The 10,098-nt window shown below is 59.3% G+C and overlaps 1 protein-coding gene across 2 annotated transcripts; it reads right to left on the reverse strand.

Annotated features, from left to right (window-relative positions):
- Window positions 1-209: 209 nt before the first annotated feature.
- On the reverse strand, window positions 210-9,864 carry TWF2 (twinfilin actin binding protein 2). Of its 2 annotated transcripts, none has more exons than NM_001435270.1 (9): window positions 9,687-9,864; window positions 6,178-6,255; window positions 3,406-3,584; window positions 2,933-3,028; window positions 2,618-2,722; window positions 2,377-2,502; window positions 1,477-1,627; window positions 1,216-1,337; window positions 210-822 (listed from the first exon to the last, which is right to left on the reverse strand). In NM_001435270.1, the coding sequence occupies exons 1-9, from the start codon at window positions 9,709-9,711 to the stop codon at window positions 655-657; spliced, it is 1,050 nt and encodes a 349-aa protein (NP_001422199.1). In that variant the 5' UTR covers window positions 9,712-9,864; the 3' UTR covers window positions 210-654. The 2 variants fall into 2 exon arrangements, with proteins under 2 accessions (NP_001422199.1, XP_084843090.1); XM_084986964.1 differs by having other exon boundaries at window positions 3,406-3,579; window positions 9,687-9,845.
- Window positions 9,865-10,098: the final 234 nt, after the last annotated feature.

Consider the following 10,098-nt stretch of genomic DNA (forward strand, 5'->3'; position numbering starts at 1 on the left):
CACACGCACGCACGCACGCACGCGCGCGCACACACACACACACACACACACACACACACGCTCGCGCTTCCCTATACACCTGCAGCCAGGAGGGCTGGAGCTCCACCTAGCAGGCAACAGGCCCCTTCAGCTTTGGGAGGGGGCAATTCTCCATCCAGGGCCTTCCCAGCCCCAGGGCCAGAGGTGGTCCTTCAGGGCCAGACTCGGTGTTGATTTAAAAATATTTTATTCTTTAAAAAATACAGCATTCAACCATCTTGTCCTGCAGTGACCCCCTGGTTCAGCCCCAAATGACCTCACCCCTCATGGCCAAAGCCTTCTGGGCTGTGCTGGGACCCTGGTCTCAGTTCCCTGGAGGCCAGGTTCATGCCAGGCCCCCCAGCCAGCCCCTTAAGCCAGCTGGGCAGGGCCCCCAGACACCCTGGACACATGGATGAGAGCAGGGGACAACAGTGGGGGAGAGTCACAAAATGCCAGCCCAGTGGCCCTCGGAAGCTGCAAGAATGTTTAGTCACCGGCTCTCCTGCCCCACAGGAGGCAACCCCCACCTGGAGCCCAGGCTGGAAAGGAGGGAGGTGGCCGTGGGGGTGAAGGTAGGGGTGGGGTAGGGGCGGCCCCACAGTCCACACGCCGGTGGGGCTCAGCTCCTGTCACCTAGCTGTCATCCCCATTCTCGCCAGGGCCACGGATGAGGCGTTTGTGGCCCCGTTTGCCTCCGGGGCCCTTGGGCTTGGCGAAGGCCTGCTTGAAGGCGTGCTGCTTGGGGTGCACCTCGTCGTAGAGGAACTCGGCCGTCAGCTCTGCCCCATCGCCGATCTCAATCTGTGTAGGGCAAGGCAGTAGCTGGTCATGCCATGGGTTCGGGGTCCCTGACACCCCCTACCTTTGGTTACCTCCACTCCTGAGGCAATCTCTTGATCTCTCATGCACCAGCCCTGGGGAGTCCTCCCAGACCCCCACTTGAAATGCCACCTCCAGGAGCGGAGCCCAGGGCCTGTGCCTTGCATGCTCTGTCACCCCCAACCTGCCTTTCAGACCCCGGGAAAGAGACATGGGGGTCACAGCTGAGGTTTGTCCAAGCCAGCAATTAGCTAGGCGGCCCTTGGCTATGCACATTACCCCTTGGGCCTCAGTTTCCCCGTCCATGTGCCCTTGTCTTGGGCTTCCAATGACCCCACATGGAGGGTGACAGGGCCCTACGGAATGGGCACCCACCTTCTTGGCGATCTCCAGCTGGAAGTCCTGCTCCACGGAGTCGAGGAGGCGGCTCTTGCAGCTGGAGTAGAGCATGCGCTCCTTGATGCTGCACTTGTAGCCCGGCATCGAGTAGATGAACACTGTGGAGGCACAGGGAGGTGACGAGGCAGGCCTGGGATTCCCACTGCCTCACGTCCCCCTGTGGGAGGCCTGCCCAGTGGGAGGCCAATGCTGCTCGTGCCCAAGCACAGGCACGGGGATCTCACTGGGTCCACTCACCCACAGACTCCAAGGGGTCACCCTCATGGGTGTGCTTGTAGAGGAAGAAGTGGTAGCGAGCAGCATCGCGGGGCACTCGAGACGGCAGCTGGGCCACATCCGTGGGCTCAGTGTGCACCAGCTCAATGGTCTCTCGCTCCAGGTCCAGCTTCTGCCGAGGGGCAGGGGGAGACGTGAGGGCTCCACATGGGGGAGAGCCCAGGCCCACCTTTCCCATTGAGAACCCCTCTGAGGTGTTGGAAATCTGTGTGATCTCTCTCGCCCGAGACCTCCTCCCAGGGGCCCTCCCAAAATGCGGGTCCCTGTAAAGAGGCCACTCCTGGGTCCAGCCCTAACTGCCTGTTGATCACTCTGCTAGCAGAGCAAGTCCTGCCAAGGACGATGGAGAGGGCAGCGGGGAAGGCTCTGATCTCAGAGGCACCACCCTTGGGCGGGCCCATCCCCGGAGGGGAGGTCTCTCAGGGGGACACGGCTTGGAAGGGAGAGGCCACTCTGCTTGAACCGGGGACATGCTGGACCTCTGGGCAGAGAGACCCTGGCTAGGGGAAAGGGGTGGTCGGGGGGCTGATGAAGGAGTCTGGGACAGGAAGTGGCTCAAGGCCGAGGGGTGAACCCAGGGGTAACATACATACGTGGTATGGAGGGCAGGACGAGGGACAGCGTCTCCCAGGTGTCCCTGCATGTGAGCAGGGGCTGGGCAGGGCAAGGGAAGAGAGTGCATCCACTACACATGTGGCTCAGGGGGACAGGCAGGGATGGGGGGGCAGCGTGTTCCCACAAGTACACGGGTTAGCTAAAGTGAACAGGCCAGGAAGGTGCACATTCGTACATGAGTGTGAGGAGTAGGGTGTGGATGCAACATGCCCTGTGTGTGAGCCTGGGGCAGGGACTGGCACCCACCAGCTGGATGTAGTTGATCATCTTCTGTCTGAGCTGCTGAAGTGCCCGCTGGGCCTGAGGCTGCAGAGGGAAGGCCAGGCCCTGTAGGGTCTGGTGTTTGCTCTCCACACTGATCTCTGTCTTCACCTGCGGACAGGTGCACAGTGAGTGAAGCCCTTGCCCACCCAAACCAAGGTGTAGCCCCACTCTCACATCCAGAGCCAAGGCCAGGGCTTCTGCCCACCCCGTCCAACGCACCCACCTCGTTAATACGGATCTGCTGAAGTTCTCTCTCGGCTGAGGTCAGCGGGGCGGGTGCTGCACAGGACGACAGATGCTTCTGGTACCCAGCAAAGGAGAGGTCATCCTGGCCAGGGGATGCAGAGGTATATATGAGCACCTTGGGGTGTGCTGGCAAAAGCCCACTGAGCACCCCAGCATGCTCACCCAGACCTCACCACTCATCCCCAAACCTGGCACCCACTTGTTCTGTGACCCTGAATAACATCCCACCCTCTGTGGGTCCATGCCCCAGTCTGGTGAGTTCCAGCCCCAGGGTTGGGGGTGGGGGCCCTACCTTCACAGTCCCAAAGAGCTCATCCTTGATGTGGCCGCCCCCAAACTCCTTCTTCACTGTGGCCCGTGTGGCTGCATACAGCATCTTCAACCGTACCTGACGGGCAGGGGGCAAACCTTGAGACCCCTCCAGGCAGGACTGACTATAAGGGAGCCTCTGGGTGGGGACCTGGTTACTTCCTTGTGCCCACGAGCCCAGCAGAGGGCGCAGCATAGACGCAAGGATGCAGTGGGGTGGCTCAGACAGCAGGGGGAGCCCTCGCCCAGTCTAATCTCTGCCTCCCAGAGCCAGGCTGACAAGGCTCTAGGAGACCCCAGGTTCTAAGAACAAGGCTTCCTTCCTTGCTCATGCCCTGGAACAAGATCTGATGTCTCCCAACTCAGACTCCCCAGGGCAGGGCCGTGTTACCTTGACCAGACCCAGCGTCCCCCCTCCTTTGATGTTGGGGCTGGGCCCCTGCCCCTAGGACTTACAGGGGAATTATCAGGTGACCAGGCGAGGAAGAGCCATTCGAAGCCCTGCGCGTTCTGCGTGTCCAGGCGGTAGAGCAGGTAGCAGGGCTGCTGGGCATCCAGCAGCGGCAGCACGGCCCTGTCATAGTCCTGGTCCCAGCAGCCCATCAGTTCCCGTGAGGCACCCAGCACGAGCTGCTCTGGGGGCAGAGGCCAGGTGAGCCAAGGAGTAGCCATCTTCCACACCCACCTCAGCCAACTGGCCTCAGCTTCTGGCTGTGGCTCAGACTCCCTGACTACCCACCTCACCTTCCCCTGGAGTCCTCAAGACCCTGAAGGATGTCCGTGTGACTGAACCAGTGCCTGAGTGAATGAATGAACATGCACTACTGCCTCTACACGTGCACACGCATGTGCACAGAAATGGCCTCAAGAATATGCCCACAGATGACCCAACACAGACAACCACACCAAGACACAGCGTGTGCCCAATGCCACCAACAGCGCGGCCCCTCAGAGACACCCACACTCTCGGACCCGCCCCATCGGCAGAGCTGCTCAGTACACAGCCTCCCTGCACCTCCTCCTGCCCCCTCCTTGCTCAGCCTGGGGCTCCAGCAGAACCTCAGCACCCCCTTCTTAGAACAAACGTGCTGTGAGCAGTGGAGTCACAGCTGGAGGCCACAGGGATCTGCAGGAGTAAAAGCACACGGGGAGGAAGGAGACAAGGGCTACTGCCACATTGTGTAAACAGGTACCCTGCTGCCATCCACCAGCTGTCAGCCCCTTCCCCAAAAGTAACAAATCAAAAGCAGCCAACCTCTTAATGCCTGGGCCGACCAGGCCTGCCACCTCCCTGGCTGGTGCAGAGTTGATGACAGGGATATCAAGGCTGGACCCACACTTTACCTATCAGCCCACAGAGCCTTAGTGTGGCACCAACACCAGCCTGGGTGTGCACAGGATCAGGCTGGAGGAAGAACTGGGGTAAGGGAACAATCACCACCTGGCCAGGGGGTGCCTGCACTTGACCACCAGGCCCTACCGATGGAGGCAAGAGTCCTGACTGTCTGGGAGCCCCAACAAGCCAGGCCCAGCCCAGCGGCCTGCCTCTGGCCTTGGCCTCCTCACCTATCCTCCCAAAACTCAAATGGGATTAAGGCTGAAGACCAGCAATCACAGACGGGCGGGGCTCCAACAGCACTGCCAAAGTTGTTTAATTTGTTGCTAATATTTTTTGAACTGGTAAGTATTAGTGGAACTCCCACTAAAGAAATGGAATTCATGGCTTCTCTAGAAAAATCAGGAGCTCAAACCACACTCAGTTGGATATGGGCAGTGGCTGCCTGTCAGGTGGCCTGGACCCTCCTGGGCACTCCCAGATGCCCAAACAGCATAATGCAGAATGGAGATAAGGGCCCACTGAGAGACTCCTTCTAAACGTCTACAGGGATGTCCTGTTTGGGAGGTGACAGGGAAGGCTGAGAAGTGGGGTCCGTGAACCTCTTTGGAGGAGTCTGGGGGGTCTATGGCTACCACCCCAAGAATCCTTCACTCCTGACCTACCCCAATACCCCAACCCAGCCTCTGAGGATATCTGAATCTGGGGACCCTGGACAAAGCCCAGCACAGCTCTGGCCCTAAAGCCTGGGGTGAATTCTGGAACCGAGCAGACTCTACTTTGACCCAACTCAATGTGTGAACAGTCAGATAGGTACCAGACTCATTTGGGGAGCCCCTAGAAGGGCCTACTACGGCATGGCTACCAAGAAGGGCTGGAAGGATTCGTGGGGGGTCTGGCCCACCCCCAGTCCTTTTTTTTTTTTTCCTTTTTAGGGCTGCACCTGCGGTATATGGAAGTTCCCAGGCTGGGGGTCAAAGACATGCAGCTATCGCCCTACAACACAGCCACATTGGATCCAAGCTGCATCTGCGACCTAAGCCACAGCTTGTGGCAATGCTGGAACCTTAACCCACTGAGTGGAGCCAGGGATCAAACCCGCATCCTCATGGCTACTAGTTGGGTTCTTACCCTGCTGAGTCACAGTGGGAACTCCCACCCACACTCCTGGAGTCTGTCACCCCTCACCTCCAGGGACAGCCCCTCAGCTGTTTTCTATCCCAGGACTTCTCCACCCCCAGCCCTCTCAAGACTCAGTCTAATCCTCTGTCTCCCCAAAGCCACTTCCCACTTCAGCCTCAGCTCAAGCTCGCCCACCCCCAAGCCCTATACCCCAGTACCTCCCCTTGCGGTAGCCCCAGGTCCCCAGAGTCCAGGTCAAAGCCCAGCCAAGCCTGGAATCCCTTGGTCCTATTCTCCAAGAGGCTGACACGTGTCCCTCCTCCCCATTGTGAGGGCACTTCCCAAGGGCAGGGCCCCAGCTTCGCCTTAGGATGCCCCCGGGGCCTTAGCCAAGCCAGGCAGGCCTGCCGACCACAGAGGAAGGTGAGTGGCACTAGCCACATGGGTCAGTGCCTGTCCTAAGTCATCCCCTGCCCCCACGCCCCACCCAGCCCAGCCTCCCAATCGGCCCTGCTGATACCTTCGGAGCCTCTGTGAGGCGGGGAGGACCCTGGGCAGGGCTCTCTGTGCTCCCTCCCTAGCTTTCGCTTCCGGCTCTGTACAACAGGCATAATGACGGTGGCTCCCCCCGACTCTCCGACACGGCATCTCCCATTCCCAGATGGAAAACTGAGGTCCTGAGGGGGCTAAAGACCCACATCCCCCCACCTCCCAGAGAAGCAGCTGGGCCCAGCCACCAGCCTGTGCCCTCGCCCGTAGGAGGCACTCACCGTCCTCAATGACGACTTTGATGAGCCGCACAGAGCCAGCCCGTGCCTTGGCAAAGAACTCCTTCAGCTCTTCGGTGGCTACAAGAACAAGAAACATGGTGGGGGAGGAGCAGGCAGAGGGAATGGGCAGAGACACTCAGGGCCTGCTCCGTCCTGGGGGGTCTGGTGGTGGAGCTGGGAGCCGGGTTAAATACGGCCCCCCATGTGACTGGGAACCCGAGACAGCCGCTGAACACAAGCTCCCAAATTTAGCCAACAGAGGTGGCAGGCGGGCGGCCTGCTGGCTGTGAGAGCTCCGTTGACAGGGCATGCAGGGGTGGGACGGCCCACTCGAGAATGGGGGCGGGCTCTGGGACAGGCCAAACCAGCCAGAGTGAATGGCCCCCACCTATCTCCTGCCCCCCAGGAAAGCCCAGCACTGAGCTGGCCTGGGACCTTCCCAAGACTGTCACATCCACAGAGAGAAATACATGAACAACTGCCCCCAATGTGCACTGATTACTGTGTCTGTCTACACATGCCCATGCAAACACACACACATGCACACATGCAATGCACATTGCATGTGCCAATAGGTACATACCAATCCAGCATATGCGAATGTTACACATAAACACTATGCGACAGAAAGAGGAACAGAAACGCAAACACTCTCAGCTGGTCAAACAGAAATGGACACACACATTTAGATGTACGAATGTACACACACACAGATACAGTCCCCAGGGTGCTAGGAAATTCGCAGACAGGCAAATGCAGAGTGTGACTGACATATGTGTGCAAGAGAGAAGCTGTACAAAATGTACCCAAAAAAACAGAGGTACACACTGACACATGCATGCATGCATACCCAGCCCCAGCCCACCAGCCAGGCTGCCTAACCCTGAGAGGCCCTGAGGAGGCAGGCCAACCCTGGCTCAGCCCCACCAGGGGGTGATAAGCCCCTACCCCCGGCAGCTGGGAAGAGGAATGGCTCTTGGAGACTCTCCAAAACAGTCCCTGTCTTGGTCCCTGAGCCACAGAGCTGGAAGGTGATGGCCAATGAATAGGGACCCAGGTACAGAGGTGAGGATTGTGGTCAGAACTAGGGAACCACAGAAGTCACAGATTCACTGATGGTTCAGATGAGGAAACCAAGGTCTAAGTTGGGAAGGGCCCTGCTTGGGCCTCTGGGTGCACAGGACCAGGCCAGCATGACCTTGGGGCTGCCCAGGGGTCAGGAGAATTCTGCAGGAGCACAGCTGGAGGGCTGAGGTCAGAGAATATTTATAGGGCCCAGACTGGGCAGCTTGGGTGTGGCGGGGGCGGGGGGACCTTTAGGAAAACAAACTCTGGTCATGTCCTCGGGTGGCCTGCATGAAGGGTGACCCTGAGCCTGAGACCTCAGGCTGTATACAAGCCTCCAAGGCTGCTGGGAGGGCAGGGTCCCAGCTAAGTTCAGCAGGCCCTTGGGGCTCAGAGCAGCCTGGCATGGACACAGCCCCAGTGGGCCAGGACAGAGCTGCTCCTCTGTGGACCCCAAGCTGGTCCATGATGAAGAGCCTGGATTCTGGGGCTCCACCTTTCCGGTAGCTGTGTGTGACCTCTGACCTCACTGAACCTCAAACCCATCTATAACACGGGGCTAATACTCCCCAAATGCTGAGGAGTAAATAGGAGACAGTGCTCCGCAACGGGGGCCTCTCCTAATAATCATTAACTTGTGTTACTGTAATGACGCGGGGCAGGCTGTGCTGAGCTGTTCCTTCCACCTGCTCAGACCTACTGCTTCTATTGTTACCAGGACAAACTGACACCCCAGTAGTGGGAGAGACATCCCCCTCCATGCCTCCTCAGCCACCATCAATAATCCAGAGGCCAGGCCTGGGATACCTGAGCCTCAATCATCAAAGATTCATGCCCCCCCTACTCTCACCCACTTGCTGCCTTACCCCCCACCCCTCCACCCAGTAAGCCTCAGGTTACAGGTCCCTCCCCTGCCCTGCTCTGAGGTCAGCAGATCCACACTTATAGCCAGGTCAGGGCTGGCACCTGGGCATCCAGGGTGATTTCTCCTGCCACCTCCCCAGGCCAGAAATGGAAAGGAGTGGGCTGCCCTCACACAGAAGGAGGGCTGGGAAAGGGGTTCAGCCCCCAGATTCCCCTAGGCAGGCTCATCTCAGCATATGGGAAATGAGGGAGTGAGGGAGGGCCCAGGCCACAGGACTGGTCAGCCCAGAGAGGGGAGGAGGAGCCCTAACTTCTGATCCCCTCCCAGTTAGAGGTGACAGCAACGATCAGACAAAGGGGAAGGAAGGGGCAGGTCCAGTGAGGGGCTGTTCCCTTCTGTGGGGCTGAGTCATGAAGCTGCCCCTCCAGCTCTTCTTGGAGAGTAGCTGGCCCAGACCCAGACCTCTGCCTTTTCTGGTCCTGTGGGCGGGGCCAGGGAAACCCTCTCAGGGCCAGCCACCAAGCGGCCACAACCGCAAGCAGACCAGGTGGTCAGGCTGGTCGATGATGATGGCCCCAGGCAGAGGATCCTGGCGTGGTAGGAGGAATGGCTGAAGGCCAAACCACTGGGCTACCTGGGTAAGCAGCCTGGGCCTTCCCCACAGGCCAGGTAGCCCTCCCAGGTCAGTGACACAGGGGGACATTGAGGCCTGGGTAGGGTCAGAACACCTGGCCCCTGGTCATTGCTTCTTTCCCATCCTGTATAAGGAGGAAACCAAGCCATTTGGGAGAGGAGGCTGATGCTCTGGGCTGAAGGAGGACCTGGCCTGGAATCTCTAGGGTCAGGAGCCTCTTTCCTACCTCCAGCCTGGAGCTGGGACCTTCCAATACCAGCTGGGGCAGACTCAGGAGATCAGAGGTCAAGGTCAGATTGGTGACTCTCCACATCCCATTTAGTTTTTCCCAGGCTGGTTTGTGAGGGTCCTGGGAGGAGCCAAAGGTCGGGGCTCCCTTCTCACACAGACATAAAGCAGTACAAACCAAACACCCATCCATGGTAACAAATGAACACTGAGATGCACTCAAATTGTGCGTGCACACACACACACAGACTCCCACAGACATGTGCATACAGTCACGAAACACTGATGTCTAAAGATGGTTCCATGCAACAGTGTCCAATCAAGACATTGCTGTATGTGCACGAATGACCCTAGATGTACACAAGCAGTCATATCCAGATGTGCACACAGGTCCGTACATACAAGTGCACATGCGTGCTCACTCCCTCAGATGTGCACATCCGGGTACACCCACTCCCAGAAAGGGACAAAAATACATAGATAGGCACACACAGGCACATCCACCCCCGGATGGGAACAGAGATACCTTCACCCCCAACTATGCCCAGTAAGTCCGCACCCCACTAAGATTTGCCCACCCCAGGCGACCCACGGCTGCAAGAGAACAGGAAGCTTCCCTAGGCTGGTGCCGGATCGGAAACAGGGGCCGGGAGCCCAGGAGGGGGCGCAGCCTCAGACTCTCCCTCGGCCCCCCGTCCGTCCGCCATCTGCCCTCACCGTGGATGCCGGTCTGGTGCGCCATGGCTCCGTGCCCCGCTCCGCCTGCGCCCTCAGAGCCCTCGGCTCGGCCACGACCCAGCTCGGCTCGTCTGGACCGGGAGGAGGAGAAGGAGGAGGAGGATGTGGCGGTAGCCTCCCAGCCTCGCGCAGCTTCCCGGGCGGTGCCGCAGGACCCGCCCCCAGAGCGCCCCGCCTCCGACGGGCGAGGCCGGGACTCGAGGCCGCGCGTGCGTGCAGTAGGCGCCTGGCTCCAGGTGGGCCCAGGGAGGAGCTTTGAGTGGTGTTTCCGCGCGCTTGCGCTTGCCTTGTTTCTGGCGGAGAATGCGATCTGCGTACCGCCTAGCATGTGTGGGCGCATGCACGTGTGTGTCAGTACACCCGGATCCGAGTGGTCTGTGGCTGGGGCGTA

This window comes from Sus scrofa, chromosome 13 (assembly GCF_054392235.1).
Source record: "Sus scrofa isolate SSC_HxYL_T2T_F1_AM1 chromosome 13, Sscrofa_HxYL_maternal_Yorkshire_Landrace_v2.0, whole genome shotgun sequence".
Taxonomy (NCBI): domain Eukaryota; kingdom Metazoa; phylum Chordata; class Mammalia; order Artiodactyla; family Suidae; genus Sus; species Sus scrofa.